General features: G+C 47.8%; 2 protein-coding genes and 1 non-coding gene across 3 annotated transcripts; 2 read left to right on the plus strand and 1 right to left on the minus strand.

Annotated features, from left to right (window-relative positions):
- The first annotated feature begins 214 nt into the window (after positions 1 to 214).
- On the plus strand, positions 215 to 296 carry TRNAS-GCU. The gene has a single exon. It is a non-coding gene; the product is annotated as a tRNA-Ser (tRNA).
- Positions 297 to 4,490: 4,194 nt separating this feature from the next.
- Positions 4,491 to 5,618, minus strand: LOC122219386 (putative vomeronasal receptor-like protein 4). The gene has a single exon (XM_042937625.1). It carries the CDS (start codon positions 5,244 to 5,246, stop codon positions 4,533 to 4,535), a length of 714 nt encoding a protein of 237 aa, XP_042793559.1. The 5' UTR covers positions 5,247 to 5,618; the 3' UTR covers positions 4,491 to 4,532.
- A 13,553-nt stretch (positions 5,619 to 19,171) lies between these two features.
- Positions 19,172 to 20,604, plus strand: LOC122219380 (putative vomeronasal receptor-like protein 4). Its single transcript, XM_042937614.1, has one exon. The coding sequence runs from the start codon at positions 19,684 to 19,686 to the stop codon at positions 20,602 to 20,604; it is 921 nt and encodes a 306-aa protein (XP_042793548.1). The 5' UTR covers positions 19,172 to 19,683.
- Positions 20,605 to 24,674: the final 4,070 nt, after the last annotated feature.

A 24,674-nucleotide genomic window follows, 5' to 3' on the forward strand; every position in this document is an offset into this window, starting at 1 on the left:
CGTCCCGGCTCCGCCCCCGTCGCGACTCCTGGGGGAGCTGAGCCTGCTTTTCGCGTCGCGACTTTTCCAGTCCGGTCGTGGTCCATTCGCGTGGCAGCCGGAGCTGGTCTCCCGGGCGTCCCCGAGCCGCCTCCTGGATCCCCTGCGTCCAGGACAGCCGGGAGCTCCCGAGGCTCAACTCTGCGGTAAAGCACCCCAGACGACAGCGCGTGGGGACGAAGTGGCCGAGTGGTTAAGGCGATGGACTGCTAATCCATTGTGCTCTGCACGCGTGGGTTCAAGTCCCACCTTCGTCGGTTGCGTGCTTTTGATTTACGATTTTTTTTGAGTCTCCTTCTGGCGTTTCCAGCTTGGGGCCAGCTCCCTTCCAGTGCCAGTCGGAAGAGCGCCTGGTTGGCTCAGTGGCAGAGCAGGGGCCTGCAGGCCTTGGGATCGTGGGTTCAAGCCCCACGTTGGTGTAGAGATTACTTAAATAAATAAGCTTGAAAAGAAAGCAATCTGCCCGCTGTTCTTGAGCTTCCCCTGGAGAAGGTTGTCTTTACCCTTACTGTATAAATTCTGCCACTTACCCCTTTCTTCTTTCAGGGAATATTCCTGCATTTGTGACCTTAATTCTTTAGAGCGGATATTATTCTTCATTTTCACCCTGTCTAATATATTCTCTTGATATTTAGCCATATTCCTTGAAGAGCTTTTGTTTTTAGCCCATTCATAATTAGGAGAATTGATTGGTTCAAGGCTTGAACCTTACGAATCTTTTTTGGCAATTGACCAATTTCCAAATGGACCAGTTTCCAAATTTGTTTCATTTTACAGTGTTACCGCTCATACTTGAGTAAGCCAGATTCTCAATACAATGGAAATCTAGTATTATTTTAGTATTTTATGTTTAGAGAACGATAGAATATAGGTTCTAGATAGACGTTTGAGGTGTATCCATTTAGGAAAATGTTTCCTCCTCAAATTTCAACTCGTTTTTACAATTACCTTGCCTTCTGTTTAAAAACTATTATCTTCAAGAATTTTCCAAAATCTTTTTATGTTTAACTTTTTTTTTTTGTTTGAGAGAGAGAACATGGGAGGGGAAGAGAGAGGGAGAGAACCCCAAACAGGCTCTCTGCTGTCAGTGCACAGCCTGATTCAGGGCTTGAACTCGCCAACCGTGAGATCACGCCCTCAGCCGAAATCAAGAGTCTGATGCTTAACCTACTGAGCCACCCAAGCCCCCTGAAGTAATAATTCTTCTTCTTCCTCCTCCTCCTCCTCCTTCTCCTTCTCCTTCTTCTTCTTTTTTTAAAGACATTTGATTATAGCAATTTAAAAACACATCGATGATTGGAAATAATAATGTAAAAATATCTGCAGGCTTATCTCAGATCTTCAAAAGTCCCCTCTATTGTCTAGCCTTGCCCGTAGCCTCCTCTCCGTCCGCTCCTTCCAATTTGTCTTATGGGCAACTATTCTATCATCAGGAAACAAACTCGCCAATATCTCCTCCACATCCCCTGGTAAGTTACCACCTAAAACTTCATTGGCCTGTCTGTGACTACATTGAGAGCCTTTGGTTCTTTACAGCGAAGAGAAGAAGAAAAGGCATCAATGGGAAAGGAAATCTGATCTTAGGACTCTCTGATGAAACACTAGGCTTCAGAGAATCCAGTCGTCTGTGGAAAACCGATCCGAAGAAAAGTCTTTCCTCTCAAATTAAGGTACTCCACTGCATGGTAGCACTGTGAGTGAACATAGCATCCGGGTGCGATGTGACCGTGGCACCATGAAGCCATGGGTTTTTCCACCCAGAGGTGGTGGCACCTGCCGACTGCGACCTTCCTTTCCAGTTTCCCCTTGGTTTTTGTCCTTCATCCCTCAACCTCATACAAGTGATTCTTATCCTCTGTGTTCTCTTAATGCTTGTCCCAGAGAGCAAGTGGAAGAGAACTTTATCTTACACACTTACCCGTCCTGTGGGACGTACCATTTTGGCTCACCCACTCATTCTCTGGTGTTCAGTGCATACTTCTGAAAGGCCGAGGGTTGTCTGGCTCTGGCTAGTTGAGCAAAGCGCTCCTGTCCGGCCAGTCTCAGAGGCTGGCCTGGGGCTTACGTCCACAAAACCAGCCACTGGAAGTGCTAGGGGGATCGCCGAGGGAGCGGGGAGTGGTGGCCAACTCACAATGGACGGGATCCAAGGAAAGACAGGGAGGGAACGGACGTAAGAGGTTCTGGGGCTCAGGCCGAATGCGCCAGAGGAGACCGTGCATCACAGACGCCTCTCTGAGCGGGGACCCCGGCTCGTCTCTCACTGCCACCCCCGTGTCATCCGTCGTGGCCCACACGCTTGTCCTTGGAGAGCTGGTGAAGGCTCTAAGCTTCCTCTATTCTACGCAGATATGGGAAGAATTGAAGTTTAGCAAGTGCTCCGCGCAGAAGCCTTCCAGCACTCACAATACTGTCAGGAACGTAAGCTCAAAAAAAAAAAAAAAAAATTGGAGTGTAACGTAATAACAGAAGTAAGTTATTGAAGCTGTGTGGACATGGTGTAATGAAGCCCCAAAGAAGTAGGCATAGGCAATCGCCATTATTTGGTACGGGAATAAAATAACCACAGGCATACGTAAACAATATTGAAATATGGTAAACAGAAGTCTTTAACATGGAGTGAGAGCCAGTTTATATCATTTCGAGGATTTGGCACTCCACACATATATGAGAAAGAAAAACTACCAGATATTTTTCAAAGTGGCTTCATCGGAAATCTTATTGCCAGACCTACGCATTGTACCCAAATACGTATATTTAATTCCAGTTTGAGAAATCAAGAACTAAGTTCTTCATTTGAGTTCGTGGAATGCCAGGGGCGCCTGGGGGGCTCGGTCAGTCGAGCGTCCTACTTCGGCTCAGGTCATGATCTCACGGCTCGTGGGTTTGAGCCCCGCGTCGGGCTCTGTGCTGACAGCTCGGAGCCTGGAGCCTGCTTCAGATTCTGTGTGTGTGTGTGTGTGTGTGTGTGTGTGTGTCTCCCTCTCTCTGCCTCTCCCCCCTCACGCTCTGTCCCTCTCTCCTTCAGAAATGAACATTAAAAAATCTTTTTAAAATACATTAATTAATGGAAAGCCAGATTACTTTGTGCCCTTTGGTAATAAAGAGACAGATTGCGTCGTGAGGGCACCAGGACGCTAACAAATGATGTCCAGGAATAAAACCGCAAATTGTTTTCAAACTTAGGTTCTTTATTCCTATACAAAGATACATTCCCATGTGTAGCAAATCAGAGAGCACAGAAAGATATAAAATGAAACTCTTCATACTATGGCTCCATTTACCTGCTTTCTCTCAAAACAGGTAACCACTCTTACGGTTTCCTTTTTATTCTTGCAGAGATACTTCGTGTGTGTAACATCAAATTAAATGTATTTTACTCCCATGTGAATGCTATTCCTCTGAAACTGCTTTTCTTTTATTGATCAAAATCTACCATGGATGTCAAACTCTATCAGACATTTAGCACTTGTTCACTTTTTCATGAATTTCATAAAACCCCTTTGTAAGGATGGATATTTATGGATGTATGAATGCTTTCAACTAACTAGAAATATAGAATCTTTGGTTGCATATTTAAGTTGTTTTTTAAAAACAGCTCTGGGATGTCTATTTTTCCTAGTGTAATCCTCACGCAGACAATTATAGTTATAGGATCAGATTCTAAAGAGAAATTATTGGGACAAAGGGTACATTACCCAGTAATTTTGATTAAGTTTGCCAAATTGCTTTCTTTTCTCGTTTCTTACTCCTGGAGTGTTCGTGGTGAAAGAGCCATCTGACAAACATGAGAATTTTTTGGTAATGTTTCTTTATTCTTTTTGAGACAGAAAGAGAGCAGGGGAGGGAGAGAGGGAGAGAGAGAATCCCAAACAGGCTCCGTGCTGACAGCGCAGAGCCCGACGTGGGGCTGGAACCCATGACCCGCTAGATCATGACCCGAGCCGAATAGTCAGACGCTTAACTTACTGAGTCACGCAGGTGCCCTACCAACATAAGACTTTAAATGACTTCTTGGGGGTGACAAGATGGAAAATGAGAAAATGATTCAGTCCCTGTTGTATGGGCTCCTGCGTCAGCTCAGGGCCGAAGGTCCCAGTTTGTTGTATGAGAATAACTTCCATTGTCTTTAATATATTTGTTATATGTTCAGGTTCCCCACGTCCGTTGTATTTTTACACTTGATCTTAGCCAAAAGGCCCAGAAGTGATGTTCCGTTTTATTTTTAAACACAGCACGGGAAGACTAATGGGTGTTTCAAATGACCCTACTGAAGGCATCAGTGAAGAAACAGAGTTGTTCCAGCTTTATTTAGAGGGCCAACGTCCACCCTGATTGTCCATCTCTGTGAATCAGCACAAACGGGCTGAGAATTGCATAACCAAGAGTTAGAAACTCTTGAATATTTAATACGAAAGAAGCATTCTCTAAGGAGAAATTTAAGCCCAGAGAAAGAAGACAATCTGTCCAATAAAATAAAAGAAAACAACGCATCAGAAGGAGAACGCTGTGAGCGGCTCGTCTCTCGGGGGGGTCTGGTGGAGGATCTTGGATTTCTGAAGGTAGAGGACGTGCCTGTGGGGCTTGTGGAGAAGAAGCACCATATAGGCGCTGGCCCAGCCCATGAGACTCAGAAACAAGAAATCCCGCAGGGCCATGAGGATGGGAAACGTCCACTTCATGACCTGGCTTCTTGGGAGGACGTAAGAGCAGCTATTTGCGTGGCTAGCTTGTGACCTGTTTAGGCGGCTCGTGTTTCTGACGTAGTAGAGTAAGTTCATGCTGACCAAGGAGTTGAGGACCCAGAAGAAGAGGCAGAGGGGAAGGATGTGCCTTGCGGATGCTGGCTTGAAGTCGGCAGGCACGGGGGCTCTGGGGCTGATGGTGGTGGCCTGGACCACGGCGAGGAAGCTGCTGGTGGAGATCGAAAGGCCCCGGGCCACCCTCTCCAGAAACACAAACGCTTTACAGCCCACGTCGCCCAGGACGTTTCTCACACCAAACATCGCTATTGTCTTCAGCGTTACCTCGGACAAAAGTATCACGGTATTTGTAAAAGCCAAGTGGATGCTAAGAAGGTGTACAGATTTCGTCGCAGTGCCCGAAAAGAAAGCGCACATGTACTTCACAAACACAGAGATGTTCCCCACGATGCCGGGTCCGGTGAGAAAGAGAAAAATTGTTGCCCGGATATTGTTCAAAACCATGTTTTTGCTTCAAGGGCAGAGAAATTTGAATCCGGCAAGAGCCTTTCGAAGAAAGCCGTGGGCCCAGGCGGATCTGCGAAGAAAAATGCACATCAGAGGGCTCTCCGGTGCACAGAGGACAGTCACGGTGTATGTGACAGAGCAGATTTCTGTCCGAAGAACTCTCTTCCTTTCCCCGTGAGTGCTCCCGCCGGGTCGTTCTATGTGGCTTCGGATGCGATCCTGAGAATCAAAATACAGAATCTGAAGTGGCAATCCGGATTTTGTTGTCTCGCTCCACACCGGCGAAGACAAACTACGTGCTCCAGGGTTTATGTGTCCCCGATACGTTCGATCCCAGCGTGTGCTGAGCGGAACTAACATTTCCCCCAACCGGACGTCCCCCTGTGCTTTCCAGTTCTTCGCGTGACATCACCATCAGCCACCCCCAGGAAATCTGGGTCTTGCTCACCGCCCCACGTCCCCACACGAGAGCCTGAAAACCTCCCGTTGCATCAGTGTCTTTTCTAGCTCCCACATTCAGCCTGTCAATCTTTCCCAGGGCCCGTTAGGTTCAGCAGCCACGGCGAATCTCATTCTGACGAGGATAACAATTGCCTGGTGTGCCTCCCGATTCCAATCTTTATAGCTCTGATACACAGCCCCGAATACTTCCAGAGTTGTCTTTGAAAGCCCAGACTGAGTCTGTGACTTCACTGCTTGCAAGTTTTCACCGGGTTTTCCTAGTTTCAACATCAAATCAGACGGCGTAGCCTTTGGAGATGGGACCCCAACTTTTAAAGCCGGATCAGCCAGAGACGTGCAGACATGGTCCGTGGGCTGGACGAGCTCTGATCAGACCTGATGCAGTCTGGGCAGGCCCCAGGGGGGTGGGGGGGGTGGGGGGACCTTGCAATGCTGCCCGGCAGGGGGGCAGGGGTCTGCACAGGAGGTCTGAGTCCCGCTGAGGACACGGAGGAGACCCCAGGGGAGGCCTGGGTCCCTTCAGGGCGTGTTACCGGCGCCCCGGAGGGGGCGGTTAGGAGAAGCCAGCTAACAAGGAACTGGGTGCTGTCCTGAGACAGGGGCGGTTTAGGAAGTAGGGACTCCCAGGGGTGGGCAGGGTAGCCAAGTGGGCTGGGGCCGCTTCGGTAGGAAAAGAGGAAGCACAGCCACGAAGGGTGATGGCGCCAGTCACACTCGCTCAAGAGCCCTGGGGGAATCCGTGTTTGCAGGGAATTGAGCGGTCAGCTGTCCCGCGGCTGTCCTCCCGCCCTGGTTGACAAGGGAACTGAGGCGCCTGCTGTCAGTCCCAGCCCGCCGGCCCCCTTCGCGCCTGGGTGAAAATGCACGCTCTCGCCCCCAACCTCTCCCACCTCCCTTTTCACCCAGAAGTGGCTAGAACACTGCTGACAGCTTCCCCCAGACAACATAAACCAGGAGGTCTGACTGAACCGCGGGGCTTGCACGGGCCCTGTGTGCTTGGAAAGGCGGCCCACAGGCCTTCACCCCGCTCCCTACGCTCCCAGTCCTTAAGGGCTCGGACGACCGTGGCCCGGAAGGCGTCTGGCAGCACGAGCTGCCTGAACCTAGGCTTGTGTCCGGGTTTGGCACCAGGAGGCCTCACGACCCGGGGACCTTGGTCGTGGCCTTCGGACCCCTGCTTCCTCCCCCCACGGACACGTGGGGAGACCGAGGCCTGCGCCACGTTGTCGGAGAAAGCGTGACAGGATCCCGACTGCCTCGCACCTCGTGAAATAAACGGCCCGCCTGATGGCAGGAACAGCACCTGAGCCAACCTTCTGGAGTCAGAACAGATTCACTGTTTAGTCAAAGCCCTGGAATCTGTTACAGTGACTGCACTCAGCACAGCTCAGTGCCCCGCCGTGTCCTCATCAAAACCGTTTGGTTTTGCTTCTCTCGACCCAGAGTCTCCCAAGTTTCCAGCCTTCTTTTCATCTTCCCCAAATTTCAAAGCCCTGAGTCAGAGTTGGGACCGGTGTCTGTGTCACCCAAGCAGCCGCTTCTCTTCGTTTCCGACCGAACCCTGGCAGAGGAGGGAGGGACGGTGTCCTCCCAGATTCGTTTTGGGAAATGTCGAAGGAAACGATTTTCACAGACACCTTTTCCCTTCAGACGGGTGCGTGGAGCCCCTTCTGGATCTAACACCTACCCGCTGAGCCAAGGAGGCATCCCTGTCAGCTCGTGTTCTCAACTGACAGATGAGATTAGCGCTTTCGGCTACAGACCCCTAGGGTCCAATTGCAGGGGATTGCCTCTGGCCCCCACCTCACGACCCGGCAACCCGGCAACGAAGAAGTGGGATTTCGCCAACAGCCACTGCAACGGCCACCCTGGTGGCTGTTAAGAGGTGTCCCCGCAAGCCCAGGGGCGTAGCTGACATACACCTGCGGTAGAACGTATGATAGACGGGGAGGCCACAGGGTGCAGGCGGGAAGACAAGCTCGCAGTGAAACGCATGCACTTGGGGATTAGCAGCACACTGGCCGAGACAAGGCCGGCCCAGCCGCCGAACACAGATGCACCAGACGCGGGTACAGATGTTGTAAACGCTGACGGGGCCGACAGAGTCGTAACACGGGTGAGCGTGGAGACCGAAGAAAGAGTTCCTGGAAACCCGAACTACCCTCACACCTGCTTGCTTTCTGGCTAAAAGAAAGCGGGAGCCCGATGTGGGGGCCCACCGCGGAGTGTCTTGTGGTACCAGACCCCGAACCCAAACGCGTCGGGAGGCACCTTTGCGGAAAGCGGCCCCACCCGCTTTCTGGCCCCGGCACGTACCTGGGAAAGGTCCGGGTCAGGGCGGTCAGGCTCCCGGAGCCCTCTCGGGAGCTCCCTCACTTGGTCGCAGAGGGAAGCGACGTCTCTGCCACCGAGGGGGACTCTGCAGGGCGCGGGGCGAACTGGAGGAACCGGTCGGCTGTGCTCACCCGGCACCCGCTGTGTGGTCAAGTTCTAGGTCGGTCCTTCTGGCAGGTGAACCCGCGAAGCCATATTTGTACCCTCTAGGTTTGAGGAGCTCTTGGCAAACATACACCGTAACCGAGACCTCAATTTCCAAAGTTGTCAGCCCGCTCGGGCGGAGAAAACCCTCGGCGGAATCTCGGTCCCTGAAGTATAGCTGTGCGTCTCCCTCCACAATTACAAGTGTGTGGCTCAGAAATGTTCTGAGTCTTAATGAGGCTTAATTGTATTAACAGGAAGGTTGTGCCGCGGGAAAATGAACAACAGCCAGGCTTCTGTATCCAGCCTTTCCCATTTTTCTGGCCCCCTCCTCGCCTCCCCTAAGTTCCAAGGCTGTGAATCAGAATGGGGACCGGCTCCTGGACACATAGAAGTCTCTTTCCTTTCTTTCTCGCGGTGTCCTTTATACACAGGGATCTAACAAAGGGTGGCTGGGATGGAGATTCTGTTTTCTGCCTGCGTCACAAGCATGATCTGGAGAGGACAGGAGTCACCACGCTCCTTCTATGCACAGTGTTTTAGTGGGGAGGTGAGTTTCCTTCCACCTCTCTGAGATCCAAGCTAAGACATCTGTCGTGGAAGACGTCCAGACAAACAAGAGAAAACAAGACAAACAAGAGGAAACAAGCAAACATTTATTAGCACATCTACCTCCTGTGCACTTGAAGATAACCAGAAAAAATTGAGTACCTCTCCGTGGGGGCTGAGAATTCTGGCTAAACACCACTGATTTAAGGGAGGGGGAAGGGACATGACTGATAATTTTTCAGAAGCTAGAGAAGTTAGGAGCCCACAAATACAGATTCTTAGCGAGTTAAACAGAAAGTGATCGCATCAGACACATCGTAGGGCAATTCATAGCCCAGAAGTGAAAAGATTTTTAAAGCAGCCAGAAAAAAAGATTTCTGAGGAAAGGATGTGCAGATTGGCATAGATTTCTCAAAAGTCTGAAGTGAGAAGATATATTTTGACACTGTTGGGGGGAAAAAAATGCTGTCAACTGGCAGGGTTATACAAAGTAAATGTGTCTCTCACATATAAGGATAAAATAAATATAATGTGAGATGAAGTAAAATAGGGCTATACTGCCACTAAGAAAGATTTATTAAGGAATCTTCAAGTTCATACTTGAGGAATTATTAAAAAAAAAACCTAGGAGAGCTAAAGTGTAAGTAAAAAAAAAAAATGGAAAAGAAACTGTTAAATAGATAAACATAAGCAAATATTGCCAGTATAAGATGATGGTGAATCAGATAAATAATGTCTCCTTTTTGACTGAAAAGATGGGAATTAAAGTACTGGATAGGAATAGTTTAGCAGAAAGAAGCAATTAGATTTCCAGTGTTTTAAAGTGTTGTAATGCTTAGGGAACCTTATGGAGTACCGTGACTTCAGGCTCTGTAAAGTCAACCATGCGAGATGACATTTCAGTAATAAGCACGCAAAAAAAAAAAAAAAACTGAACAAAATGTATACCACGTGGATGGGTGGAGGAAAAGAAGAGTAGAATAACAGGGGAAATGAAAGAAGAAAAGACAGAGCAGAAGGAATGATAAACACAAATACGGGAAAAGTACAAATCAAAGAAATGTTTGACTGATACAAATCCAAGTAGATCAGTACATACCATAACAACATGTTAATGCCCAACCATGGGATGGTCTCTCATGTGGGAAGGATCTCTGGGCAGGTTTGGGTTTCAGCTAAAGGAGTCCGAGCAGGGGCTCGGGGAAGCAGGATCAGTTCATGTTTCTGAGATGGGATTAGCAATTCGGAGAAGCCAGCATTAAGTAAGAATTGGGTGCAGTCGTGAATCTAAGGTGGGTTAGCAATGGGGGATCCCCAGTAACAAACAGATATATCAAAAGTGCTTTGGGGTGGGGCGCCTGGGTGGCTCCCTCGGTTAGGCGGCTGACTTCCACGCAGGCCGTGATCTCACTGTTCATGAGTTCGAGCCCCACGTGGGGCTCTGTGCTGACCGCTCAGAGCCTGGAGCCTGCTTCGGATGCCGCGTCTCCCTCTCTCTCTGCTCCTCCCCCACTCACGCTCTGCCTCTCTCTCTCTCTCTCTCAAAGATAAATAAACATTAAAAAAAATTTAAAAAACTGGTTTGGGGCATCACTGGTATGAAAGTAGTAGGCATTTCAGGAGGGGGCGTTTACAGTGTTGTTCAGCTGCTCTGTGACCTTGGACGAAACGGTCCTGCCTGTACACTTTGCAGCCTGATTTGCCTGTACGCGTCCTCGGAGCCTGATGAGTGCTCTTCTCTTTTTCAGCATGAGCTGACTTTGATTCTCTCAGTCTGGGAGAGATTTTACTCTTCGAAACATCAAACGTTTATATGTTTCGCAAATATTAAACAATTTAATTAGCTCTCATTGATTTATTCCTGAGAAAGCAACGAGTCAGTAAATCACTTTCCCAAGGTCTCAGGGCTGGCCGTTGGCGGAAGCCGACATCAAACTCAGGAAAAGTAATTCCAGAGGCCGTAGATCAAAACGTTATTCTTTGCTGCCTATGACTATTGCATTAGGGGAAATTAGATATCAAATACTGCTCTTTTCCCTCTTTAAGAGGCCTATCCAACACATAGTGACAGATCAGGTTAAGAGTAAAATTGTGGAAGAAGATACCTTGACTAATGAAAATAGTAAGAATGTAAGAGAACCTATATTAATACGACACAAAACAATGAAGGCAAGAGAGCATTCCTGCTGACCAGAGAGGGTTTCCATATAGTGATAAAAGTTCCAAATCATATAATAAAAGAATTCCCAACTGTATATAGTTATTAAAAAAATCTTAAAATATAGAAAACAGAAGTGATAGAACCACAGGGAGAAATTTACATATTCACCACTATAAAATTTCAACATACCTTTTTCACTTATTGATAGGTAAATAAGACCAGAAATTAGTACATTTAGAACAACATAATTAATAATTTAAAACATATTTAGACTCTTACATCCTAAAATTAAAGAGAATATGTATTATTAAGATGGTGTAGGGGAGCCTGGATGGCTCAGTCCGTTGGGCATCCGACTTTCGCTCAGGGCATGATCTCGAGGTCCGTGAGTTCAAGCCCCACGTTGGGCTCTGTGCTGACAGCTCAGAGCCTGGAGCCTGCTTCGGATTCTGTGTCTCCCTGTCTCTCTGCCCTTCCCCACTCACTCCTTGTCTCTCTCTCTCTCTCTCTCTCTCTCTCAAAACTAAATAAACATAAAAAAAAAGGTGTGCAAAACATTACAGGGCCCTAAGGTCTCAAAAAATATTTTAACAGTATAGTTAAAACTGTATTTTCTGAAAAATATAGGTAGGTTAGAAATAAATATCAAAAGGTAAAGCATAATATTTCCCTGCTTATTTTCATTTATTACATATGCACGGATCCCAAAACAATACACATGGAGTTTCCCTTGTTTGAAACTCTATTAAAATTGTACCTTAACTTACCTTTCTCCCGCTTGTTCGTCTTGTGGTTGTAGGCGCAATTCATTATACCCAGTGCTGTCAAATATTCAGTTGTACGAATGTATCACTACGTCTTTATTCATTCTCTTACCGACTTAGATTTAAGTTATTTCTAGTTCTTGTTGGTTGTTATTCATTTGCACTAAAAGCAACTCTACTAACTGCCTTGTGTCCTGCACAAACGTGCCAGACGCACCCTACAGAAGTGGCTCTCAAAGTACCGAGTGCCTCAGTGTTCCCTGGACGGCCTGTTAAAACACAAATCATTGGGAAACACTCCCAAGAGTTTCGGACTCAGTAGGTCTGGGACGGGCCGTAGAATTTTCATCTCTAACTAGTTCCCAAGTGACGCTCAGATCTCTGAACCCCACGTCAGGACCACACTTCAAAAACTAGTATTCTAAGGTATACGTCGTAGAGTAGTAAGGTATCTGGTAACAGTGAGATATGGCAGTGGTCGTTTAACAGCTGAGTCATAGGCCATGAGTTATTCAAACTTCCTGGTTAATAATTCCAGGGGCGCCTGGGTGGCTCAGTCGGTTAAGCGTCCGACTTCGGCTCAGGTCATGATCTCATGGTTCGTGAGTTCGAGCCCTACGTTGGGCTCTATGCTGACAGCTCAGAGCCTGGAGCCTGCTTCGGGTTCTGTGTCTCCCCCTCTCTCTGCCCCTCCCGCGCTCATGCTCTGTCCCTCTCTCTGTCAAAAATAAATGAACATTAAAAAAGGAATAATTCCAAACTATTTCCACAGATGTTCCAATCACAAGCCACCAGCCCTAAGTCCCCAGTGTCCCACATGCTCACTAACACTTGGTCTCTGGTCCCTTTAAATTTGAGGAAAAATATTATTTTTTTGTGTGGTTTTAATTTACATTGCCATAAAACTACTGAGCCTGAGTGTGTCCTCATCTTTATATATTCCATTCAGGTTTTTACTCTTCTGCAGAATGGCTCTTCCTCCCCGCCCCCATGTTTTCTTTTGTGTTTTTCCTGTTTATTTTAGCAAGGCTTCATATATATTCTGAATACTGATTCAGCATAGTTGGTTGTAGATATGGTTTACCAGTCTGTAGCTTGCTGTTTTCCTTACTTAGGGGGCTTTTTAAAAAAAAATTTTTTTAACATTTATTTTTTGAGAGACAGAGAGAAAGAGACAGAGCGTGGGCAGGGGAGGGGCCGAGAGAGAGGGAGACACAGAATCGGAAGCAGGCTCCAGGCTCAAGCTGTCAGCACAGAGCCCGATGTGGGGCTCGAACTCACAGACCGCGAGATCACGACCTGAGCCGAAGTCGGACGCTCAACTGACTGAGCCACCCAGGCGCCCCACTTAGGGGGCTTTTGGACGAGCATGAGTTAGGAGAGATCTGGGTAGGAGTCCTACTGGCTGCCCTCTGGGAGTTATTTAAGCCCTCCGGCCTCAGCATCCAACTTATTTCTCCCATTTTCATGAAGGTCAAATAACTTATATAAAGTACTCTGATGTATAATTCATTACCATGTGCCTCTCTTCACAGGCGCTGAGCGGAAATTGCAGCAATCTGGCGTTTCCTCCATAGAGTGCCTCCCGTCTGCATCCTTGTGCCGACGGGAACTCTGTGAACAGCAGACACGGCCCGCGAGAAGATACTCAGACACTCACGCGCACCCCACTTTGTAGGGAGCACAAAGGTTACACTAAGGGACTCGAAGGACTGAATAAAAGCCGTGCAAGTGAGATGAAAAGCAACGTAAGCGAGCGAAGCGTGCGTCATCAGCAGCGCCCGGCAGGACAGTAGGTGCTCCCAGGGTTGTCCTCCCCGAAGGGATGGAAAACCCACAGTGTCCTCTGCGCCCTCACCTCTCCCCTCCTTCCACTAACCCCCACCTCACCCGGCTGACAGGAACCCAGCTCACCCCGGGGCCCAGCCAGCACCTGTCAGTCCCGGGCCTTCCTTCACAGCCAGGTCCTGCGGAGAAGGACTATGTAAGCCCATCTGTGCCACGAGGCGGGGGTGAATGTCACATCAGCTTCCCTCCCCTGCTTGAATGGACCAGCTAGAAAGGAGCCATCTCTGTAAGTGGCACCAGGGACCCGGAACAACTCTGGGTAGGGGGTACGCTCATCCCACTCAGACCCGGGTCTGGGCCATGACCGCAGGACCTGACCTTCTGGGCCACAGACGCCATTTGGAGGCAAACTCGAAAAAGAAATGAACCCACTCAGAAGGGAGCACCTCAGTGAGCTGTATGGACTGACCCAGAGCCCACGACCAGCCCCCAGATCAGGAAGCCAACACCCCAGGAGTCCCCCTCCTGCTCCCTTCTGGACCCGTCTATCACGAGGTGGGGGGGGGGGGCAGTGGGGATTCTGACCCTGCCCCTCAGTGATCTTCTGTTATCGTGTGGCTGCAGTTTAAACTATTCACGAAGTGAGCACTTGTGATTCTCAGGTGTCTGTTCCTGAGCTGTGGCGACCAGTGGGGTATGGGTGGGGTTGGCAGGAGGCCCTAATGAAGTCCGGGGACCCTGGGCCCCCCCAGGGCCCCAGCTGCACCAGCGCTCAGCCTGCAGTGCGTTTACTCTAATTGCGTGAGGACAGTTCCCGGCTCCGCAAATTACAGAGCATCAGGGAGAGGGGAGAAGTGGGCCCCGGGGACCCACCTGGTGCACCAGGAGCCCTTGACACTGACATCGTGACCTCAGCGCCTGAGCCAGGGGCACGGGGACCCGGGGAGGTATAACAGGGCCCGGCTGGCGCTGCGGCCAGAACACCCTCTCCCCGAGCAGGGCCCCGTGCAACTGACGAGGTGGGTACCCCCGGCGGCCGCGGGTGGGCGCCGGCCTTGGCTGTGGACACAGGCCTTTGGGGGGCAGGGCGGGGCCGGGCAGGCGGGAGAGGAGAGGAGAGTCGGAGCCGCTCTGCTGGGTCGGTTGTGCGGCAGGAGCGGCCGGGACCCAGGGGGAGGACAGCTGGCCGCCTCCCAGCCCATCGGGAGACGCGGCTTCTCTGTGCTGCACAGGAGGTGAGCCCGGGGGTCCACGCTGTGCCCGAAGCTGCCCCTTCCTCACAGGGGGAGGAGGAGGGGCCGTCAGATGGACGCCCAGGGCGGCTCACCCGGGTGTGCGCGCACGCACGGACTCTCTGGAGTTTTCTCTCAGCTCGTGTGCACGTCCCCTCCCGGCAGAGGGGCTCTGTGCCCGTTAGTTCTGCCTTTTCGGCACTGGGCACGCTTGCCTGCTCTACTAAGATTTAGAATTCCAAGTGTTGTCACATGTATTCTGCATTTTTCTTTTAAACAGCACAGTAGCTTCAAAAGCTAACACAGTAGACTCTAGAATTGCTGAGACGCTGACACAAAGGGTGGAGGGAAAGCGCACGTGACACTAATGGTTGTCTTTTAGGGAATTGCTTTTTAGTAGTTTCCAGGCAGTGACGCTCACTCCGTCCTCCCAACAGACCGGTCCGATACAAAGCATCGGTCCCATTTTACAGATGGGGGTCGTGGGGTCCTAGGGAGGTCACGTAACATGTAGAGGGAGAGCGGAGGAACCAGGGTTTGAAGGTCGGAGCGGCGGACCGCAAAGCTAGAGGGTGTGAGTCCGGGCACGAGTGTGCGTCCCGGATCAACGAGGCCGGGTAAGCCGCCGGGGGAGTCAGGCCCCGGTCTCCGGGAGACTGGGCAGGTCAGTCAGGTGGGAGGTAGAAATGGACGGGCCGGCCTGGGAAGGAGAGATCAGGGGAGCAGAGTGGGGATGGTCACAAAGAGTGAGGGAAAGGGGAGCAGCGCCTGGAAGCAAAACCGGGTCACTAACGTGAACCGAGATGCGCCTTATGAACGTGTCCCAGGTCCTGACCAAACGCTTCAACATATCCATGGTTTCATCCGATTTATTTGCTACAGTGTTATACTTGTTATAGCCGTGAGTCGCCAATTCCTGAACCATTTAGCAAGTACTACATAAGAGAGAGAAGACCCGGGCTCCCCAAATCATAGAGCTAGACACAGCCAGATTGGGGTGCACGCCCAGGGTTTAAACGCAGCCTCGGGGATCCTTCTTTTATCATTTCCCACCGCTGAGCCGGGCACAGCACTTGGGTCTCAGGCTTATAAAGGAAATAAATCTTGAAAACGCTGATACCTTAACAGTGTAAATCTTATGGTTGGAATAATGAAGGCAATGCTAGTTTTGTTTCCTATTGTTCTGTATTCTTTGATCTCAACTCGGGCAGACGCCTCTTTTTCCTTTCAATAGTAAGCAATCCAACGATGGGAGGACCGTTGTTGTCTATGTGAGATATTTTTCTATCCCCGAATGGTATTGCTAAAATTGATTTGTAAAAGAGCTCTATTTAGTTGATTTAAAGTCAGGTGCTCATAAAAATTGGGCATTCCAAAACTCAGAAAGGTAGAAACTAACCCAAATGCTATGCAAGTTCACGTGATCTAATAAAATACTTGATATAAAAGCTAGTTTAGGGGCCCCTGGGTGGCCTAGTCCGTTAAGCGTCCGACTCTTGATTTCGGCTCAGGTCACGATCTCACGGTCTCAAGATCGAGCTCAGAGTCAGGCACAATGTGGAGCCTGCTCCGGATTCTCTCTTTCCCTCTGCCCCACTCTCCTGCTTGTTCTCTCTCTCTACCTCAAGAAATGAAAACAAAAAATAAACTACCATTTAAAAAAGCTAGTTTAAGGCTGATGGTTTCTTTAAAACAGACGTGTCTTTAGAATTGTTGACATTAAAGGTAAAAATTTTATTCTGAGTTTACTAGCTAAGTAAGTTCATGTCTCCCAGGAGACCTGTGAACAACAAACAGAATGTGATAGCTTAAGATAATGGCTGAGTTTGCCTAATGTTTAGTGAGGTTTTTGCACGTAATCTACATATAACTTTTAAAAGCAAGTAAATGGAAGATAAACTTTTATAAGTAAGCCTTGCAGTAACATTTATGTCCACTTGATTTTTCTAAGTCTTTGTGGTAACCTAAAACTTTAAAAGTTTGCTAGATTAGGTTAAATGGTAAATTAAGTGAAATCCATTAGAAAGCTAGATCGTTTCCAAACAAGACAAAATATTCCAACAGTAATTACTAAATACAGTTTTATCTACTTTGGGCTTCTTTTACAGAGAAACGAAAAGATATTTAGATATGTTGACTTAAATTTTTTAATATTTAATTTAATTTAAAAAAGATATTCTTCTAGAAATTTTGAAATGTATTCATAATTTTACAAATCTAAAGAATGCTGGTACAAGGGCATTAATCCTGTCCATTGTTATGACCTCATCTAAACCTAATCAACTCCCAAGTCCCCCTACCTTTCCTAATAACACATCACATCACATCACATCACATCACATCACATCACATCACATTCTTATGTTGAATTGTGGGGGACACAAACATTCAGTGCATAGCAGCTGGTTTCTGATGAACAGACAGGAGTGAGAGATAAGAAGGGTGGTAGCAGGCGAGGCACAGGGACTTTGTGCATATTCCTGTGGGTCAGATAAGTGCCAAGATTCAGTTTGTTTGCAGGAGTTAAATGTACGCTAGCAGTTTCCTACAAGATGGATCCAAAAGCAAGGATGCCAAGCAGGTGGCTTTGCACAGATCAAGAGAAGGCAATTGAGCTTGGACTAAATGCAAAGCCATCAAGGGACTGCAAGATAGAGATTCAAAGAAACAGACTTCTGATTTGAAATCTCAACTGGCACAAAATGAATAGGGAAAATCCTATTTTTAGGGAAGAGTCAGGAGCTAGGAAAATATACTAGCCACAGTATGAGATATCAGGGTAGCATTTCTGATGGAGAAAATGGTCAGGTTAGACAAATGTTACGTTACACAAAAATAAATTCAAAATGGATAAAAGACCTAAATGTGATACAGGAAACCATCAAAATCCTGCAGGAGAAAACAGGCAGCAACGTCTTTGGCCCGGCCAAGCAACTTCTTACTGGACGTGTCGCTGGAGGCAAGGGAAATAAAAGCAAAAGTGAACAATTAGGACTTCGTCAAGATAAAAAGCTTCTGCACAAGGAAGGAAGCAATCAACAAAACTAAAAGGCGACGGACGGAATGGGAGACGATATTTGCAAACGACATATCAGATAAAGCGTTAGTATCCAAAATCTGTAAAGAACTTACCCAGCTCAACACCTAAAACCAAATAATCCAGTGAAGAAGTGTACAAAAACATGAATAGACACTTTTCCAAAAAAGACATCCAGAGGGCCAGCAGACACATGAAAAGATGCTCAACATCACTCATCATCAGGGAAATACAAATCAAAACCACAATGAGATATTACCTCAAGCCAGTCAGAATCACTAAAATTAACAACTCAGGAAACAACAGATGTTGGCAAGGATGTGGAGAAAGGGGAGAACACTCTTGCACTGTTGGTGGGAATGCAAGCTGATGCAGCCACTCTGGAAAACAGTATGGAGGTTCCCCAAAAAGTTAAAAATAAAATTACCCTACAACTCAGTAATTGCACTATTAGGTATTTATCCAAAGGATACACAAATGCTGGTTCAAAGGGGCACATGCACCCCAATGTTTACAACAGCGCTATCAACAATAGCTAAATTATGGAAAGAGCCCAAATGTCCAGCTACTGATGAATGGATAAAGAAGACGTGGTGTGTATATATACACATACACACACACACACACACACACACACACACACACACAATGGAATACTCCTCAGCAATGAAAAAGATTTAAATCTTGCTTTTTGCAACAACGTGGATGTACCTGGAGGGTATTATGCTAAGCAAAATAAGTCAGAGAAAGACAGATTCCATGTGATTTAACTCATATGTGAAATTTGAGAAACTCAACAGATGAACGTAGGGGAAGGGAAGGCAAAATAAGATTAAAACAGAGGGGGAGGCAAACCATAAGAGACTCTTAAATGCAGAGAACAAACTGAGGGTTGCTGGAGGGGGGCGGGGATGGGCTAACGGGGGGATGGGCATTGAGGAGGGCTCTTGTTGGGATGAGCCCTGGGTGTCATATGTAAGAGATGAATCACCGGGTTCTATTCCTGAAGCCAAGACTACACTTAGGTTAGCTAATTGGAATTTAAATTTAAAAAATTAAAAAAAAAAAAAAAAGAAACATAATCAGTACGACATTAGCCGTAACTGGATTTCCTCAAAGCAGATTCTGAAAGTTTAATTCTGTTCACAGGGTTTATTGCGGGGGTGGGGGGTGGGGGTTGGAGGAAGTGAAGATAAAGGAGGGGTGAACAGGTGAAAACAAGTTCCAGATGTGGTCTTAGTCATCAGAACGTATCAGCCACGTCCAGCCTACGAGACCGCGGAATGAATCTGCCTACCGGAGCACCCCACATGTGGAGGTGGCCGAGCTCCTTCCCGCAGGCGGTAACCAGCCTAGGTTCTCTGAATAAGGCCCGGACGGGGGTGGGGGCGTGTGTACCCTCCTGGTAGGGGTTGCTTTCTCTTGCCAGAGGCAATTCTCCAGACAAGGTCAACTGTTTCCAGCCAGGGCTCATAGCTGTAGAGTCACGAAGGCACAGGCTACCAGAGGGGGTGGGGAGGACCCACAATGCGCCCTACAACATGAAGCTGGCTGGATGTCGGACGTGAGGGACGGTGAAATGCAGCGTCACAAAGCAGGAATTGACCGCGGGTTGGGGAACACGTGACCTAGAGCGGGACGTCCGGGGGAACACTGTCGCACGCGCACGGACAGGTGGAGCGTTCAGAAGGTAAAGTTACGGGAATCGGGTGGACCCTGTGTGATGTGGGACATGCAGATTTCACAGTCATCCCTTCTACAAGTCAAATGCTGCTGCAGAAGCATAAAGGGCAGAGAAAGCGTGGATTGAGCAGAACGCATAGGCAGGAGCACGCACACACTGCGGTATTTCCGCTTCTCTGTCCCCTTCGGGCAACCGGAGAGAGGCCACAGCCGTAAAACACGTTTGTCTTTGCCGTCCTCAATTGTTTGTTTTCCTCAAAAGGTTTTTCCTGTACTGTCCATGAGGTGGAAGATAAACTGGATTGACTTCATCCGGGGAACAATCTTGCTTTCTCTTACTGGACCTGGCTGTGCGGGAAACTTCTTTTTGTTTGCGAGCCATGTGTACGTTTTTGTCATGGGTCCTAAGAAAAAGCCCACAGACCTTCTCCTCGTCCACCTGGCTTTTACCAATACCATGACACTTTGTGCCAGAGGCATTTTCGATATAACAGCAGCTTTTCATGTCAGTAACTTTCTAGATAGTGCCAGTTGCAAAACGGTGTTCTATCTGGGGAGAGTGGCCCGTGGCCTCTCAATGTGCACCACCTGCCTCCTCAGCGTGGTCCAGGCCCTCACCATCAGCCCCAGGACCTCCTCGTGGAGAAAGCTCAAGCCCCGCACCGCGTGGCAAGTGCTCCCCTCTCTCCTCCTCTTCTGGATCTTGAATTCCCTGATAAGCTCCAACTTGCTCTCCTACATCACAGCCGCCCAGAGCACCAACGGCTCCGGGATCACACCGTCTGGCTCCCACCCCTATTGCCATATGCTGCCCTCCGGGCTGACCGTCAGGTGGCTCTTCCTGACTCTCATGGCGCTGCGGGACATCATCTCCCAGAGCCTCATGGGCTGGAGCAGCGGGTACATGGCTTTCCGTCTGTGCAAGCATCGCCAGAGTGTGCTCCACCTGCGGAGCTCCACATCCCAGAGAAATTCCAGCCCGGAGACGAGAGCTACGCGGAGTGCCCTCCTCCTCATGGCCTGTTTCCTTCTCTTCTATTGGGCGGACTTCATTTTCTCCTTCTGCATCGGCTCCTTCCTGACCAATGACCGCACGGTGTTAAACATGAAACTATTTCTAACGCTCGGTTACGCCAGTCTCAGCCCCTTTGTGCTGATCAGCAGGGCCTCCCACCAGCCTCCCCGCCGGAGTGCCCGCTGAGATGTGGGGAAAGTACACCCTGCACCACCTCCTCCAGGAGCGGAGCGTTAGATTCGTGTTAGGGATCGCTTCTGCCTTCGTGCATCAGAGCATCAAATCACTCGAGGCTTCTACGAGCAGATTTCCTTTTTGCTTTAAAGAGAGGCCCCGTACTGGGCAATCGGAGGCTTGTTCGGGTGTTGCAGGAAGTGGGAAAGAGATTCTTTCCAGCCTTCGATTCCACCAGCCCTGTCACGTGGCTCTGACGTTCTTGCCTGAGCAATTATTGCCGTTCCTTCAATATGTAGTCAGCACGCAAAGCACGGTGCGCACACACACACACGCACACAAGCACACACACCCCCTCAGGGGCTGTGTCCCCCAAAGCCCTGGCCCCCAGTGCTGCACTACGGGCACGGCGTGTGTGTGTGTGTGTGTGTGTGTGTGTGTGTGAAAGTGAATAAAGGAAACCCCAGTTTAGAATGCAGCACGCCCCTCCTCCCCACCAAGGAGGACCCCGCCGCGCCCAGAAACGACGCACTAACCACGCTTGCAGCCAAGGAGAGACCTCCGCGGCCTCAAACTCTCGTTCTTCTCCAGTGAACTTCTGTGCACATCAATCCTCCCCGGTTTGCTCCTAAAACCTGATGAAACCAGCCTGCCCCTTGTCTCTCCGGACGTGCCGCTGGTGTTTCCACAGGTTGCTGGTCCCGCGTTGTGATTCCTGGCTTTCCCCACATCAGCCCATTTTGCTAATAAAATAACCAGCCGTTTTGATTTTTGAGGTCGCCATCCCTTGGTGTCGGAGAAGTGGGATCCAGCGAAGCCCCCTCACAGCTCCAGGGCTGGCGAGCAAACAGGTGCCAACACCCACCGAGCCCAGTGAGCTCACTGCTTTCTCCCAAGCCTGGAGTGTGAGGTCAGTTCTCTCCTGCACTCCAGCTCTGCTCTCCTTGCATTTCGAGCTCTCCAGGCTTCAGGTGGAATCTACTTAAGAGCCTCGTCCTCTTGGTTTTTATAAAGGCGTCCCTTTTCCCGATGAGTACTCTTTTGTTTCTGTTTTCTGGAGCTTCCTTCGGCCACCCGCCCTGTTCAAAAGGGGAGAAAACACATTGACTGCTGGTGTTTTACAACGGCTATCACAAGACAGGGTCCTCATAACTACGACATCTTAGCGAATCCAGAGGTAAGATCGGTTCCGTCTACCTGGTCCCGGGGCCCGGCTCTTGTGCCTTTCTGGGGAAATGGGTGAACTTTTGAATAATGTGGAATTACAGAAACCTCTCTGAGGAATGTTCCAACTGGATAAGATCACTTAAGAAGGGCACTTACAAGCAAAGGCTTCAAAATCCAGAAAACAGCTTCATTGCTGAAAAGCTGATAAAAAACGAAAGAGACATGGGGTCCCTGGGTGGCTCAGGGGGTTAAGCGGCTGACTTTGGCTCAGGTCATGATCTCATCGTTCATGGGTTCAAGCTCTGCGTCGGGCTCTGTGCTGACAGCTCAGAGCCTGGAACCTCCTTTGGATTCTGTGTCTCCCTCTCTCTCTGCCCCTCCCCTGCTTGTGCTCTCTCTCCCTGAAAAATAAATAAATGTTAAAAAAAATTTATTGCTTTTTTAATATTAAATTTATTGTCAAATTGGTTTCCATACAACACCCAGTGCTCATCCTAACAGGTGCCCTCCTTCATGCCCCTCACCTCCCCTCCCCTCCCTCCCACCCCCATCAACCCTCAGTGTATTCTCAGTAAAAAATTTTTTTAAAAAATGAAAAAGATACAAGAGGTACCTGATTCAAAAGATTGACATAACTCTTACTGCTCCCTTCACCCTACTTAACTTGAGTTCTCACTCTACTAATCTGCTGTCTGAACTGCACTGACAGGACCATGAACCAAAGTCGGTTAAATTAATCACCTTATAGACACCCCCACATCTGCTTTCCACGGTCCCACTTGGGCCCCTCCCAGAACTGACAAAACTGAGGGATTTTCTGGTAAATACGTTATTCGCTTCAACAATCAAGCTGAATCTCCGGTAGATAACAGCGTCTGCAGAGGGGATCCTGGAAGCCAGTTTTTGATTGGTAAATGGTAAAAAAAAAAAAAAAAAAAAAAAAAAAAAAGTAAATGAAGGTTAAAAAAAGGTAAATGAAGGTAAAAAAATGGTTAAAAAAAAGTTCTTACCAGAAACAGCTTTTCTGAATCTCTGTCTGTAGTGCCCAGTTGAAAAAGGAAAATAAAATTTCACATTGTCCCTCCTTTCCAAATCCAAACCCATTGGTTATTGCCTTCCTCATTCTTATTTTATGTTCTGAGGAGTTGTGGCTTCCCGCCTCTCTGCTTGAGACTTGTTGGCTCTTTCTTTGGCTGCCTTTGGGAGTGGGTCTGGATCTCGGGAAGGTAGTATCCTGTGCAACCTCTTTGGGGCCCCCACTTACATGCAGAGGGGGTTATTCGATACTGCCAGAAATAGTTACTGTTTGTTCAAGCTGAAGACTGACAGCATATTTAAAAGAATTTTCTTTTAAGTAGATCTGTGGCCAAAACGTTGGCCAGATTGGAAGCTGATGTTCAGAGCCCGATAGGAATTCTTGAAAGTCTCCCCCACCCCACATTAAAATTAGAACTATGTACCCAGAAAGAAGCAAATGGTGGCTCATGAGGCTGGAGACACGGATCTGTGATGTCATTTAAGTTACGACCCGGTTCTTTGACAAATTGAGAGCAATCGCCCTTATCTTAGAACTCTTATAAAATGAGAAACGGTTCTAGAGGCAGTTCAAGTTCTCTACCCGTTCATGCCTACCAGCCCAAACCTTCCCTATTTATCTCAAAAGGCTTATAACCTCTTCAAGAAATCTTATCTACATCATCCCCAGTTCCTAAGACGGAAGGAAAACAGGGCCAGGCGGCAGGCCTTTTAAAAATACAAATGGCTGTGGGAGCCCCCTTGCCAAAAATCTACCCACAGCCGCCATGAGGTTACTTGTCAAGGACGAATACAAATCCTTGGTGTCCTCTCCACAAATATTAGTAGAAAAAGTGTCACCGCCATCTGAGCGGTTAACCTCAATTTATTCCATCTGCCAAAAGAGTTTGGATCCAGCCATTCGCTTATGAACTAGTGAGTTTTGCATCATTATACACGCCTCATGGCTTAAAACTTTAGAACAATAAGGTCTCCGCATCTATCTGTACATTCTTCATCAGTACGTATGTGGTATTTTCTACCTCCAGATAGTACTAGCAAAATTAATTTGTAAAAGAGGATTAAGAAAAGCACTTATCGAAATTATCAGAAATATAATAGAAACTTAACCTGGATGTTTTTTCAGTTCACATGGTCTAAAATCAATCTATAATAAATAAAAGCTGTCTGAAGTTTGTGGATTTAACTAGAAGAGACGTTTTTAGAGTTGCCAGCATTAAATAGAATACTTTTATTCTCTCTGGGTTTACTACAAATCAAATAAGCTCATGTTTTCTCCGTTACAGAATTTGTCGGCAAGAAAAAGAACTTAAAAATGATGGTTAGCTGTTTAATGTCTTGTGAAATGTTCACAACTAAACCTAAATAATTAAGAGCAAGTGAATTAAGTAGATGTAAGGGAAAAGTACATAAGTAAGTTTTTCAGCAATATTTATGTCTATTAAAAAAATCTTTTTGGTAACTTAAAACCTTAGATTTTCGCTAAGTTAAATGAGATGATAGTCATTAAACATCTAGATCATTTCCAAATAAGATAAAATACTGAAGCATCACTTATTGAACATAGGTTCATCTACCTATGGCTTCTTATTACAGAGAAACTAAAAGATATTTAGATATGTTGGTGCTACGTTGGAAAATTTTAAAAGGCATATGCTTCTAGAAATTATGAAACGTATTCATAAATTTCCCAATCTAAAGAATGCTGGTGTAATGGTTCACAATTGCTTACTGTTTGATTTTCACTAGAAATGAAGATTTCTAAAAGTTAAGCATTCTAACAATATATGTAATGAAAGCTACTAGAAATAGTTCAACATTGCAAGGAAAATATGATGTGGGTGTTTGCGTTTTGTGGGGTTTGTTTGTTTGGGGTTTTT

Source organism: Panthera leo, chromosome B2 (genome assembly GCF_018350215.1).
Source record: "Panthera leo isolate Ple1 chromosome B2, P.leo_Ple1_pat1.1, whole genome shotgun sequence".
Lineage (NCBI taxonomy): Eukaryota > Metazoa > Chordata > Mammalia > Carnivora > Felidae > Panthera > Panthera leo.

Bases quoted from the DNA above. Each gene is read 5' to 3' on its own strand.
- LOC122219386 (XM_042937625.1), bottom strand. From the start codon at position 5,246: ATGGTTTTGAACAATATCCGGGCAACAATTTTTCTCTTTCTCACCGGA.
- LOC122219380 (XM_042937614.1), top strand. From the start codon at position 19,684: ATGAGGTGGAAGATAAACTGGATTGACTTCATCCGGGGAACAATCTTG.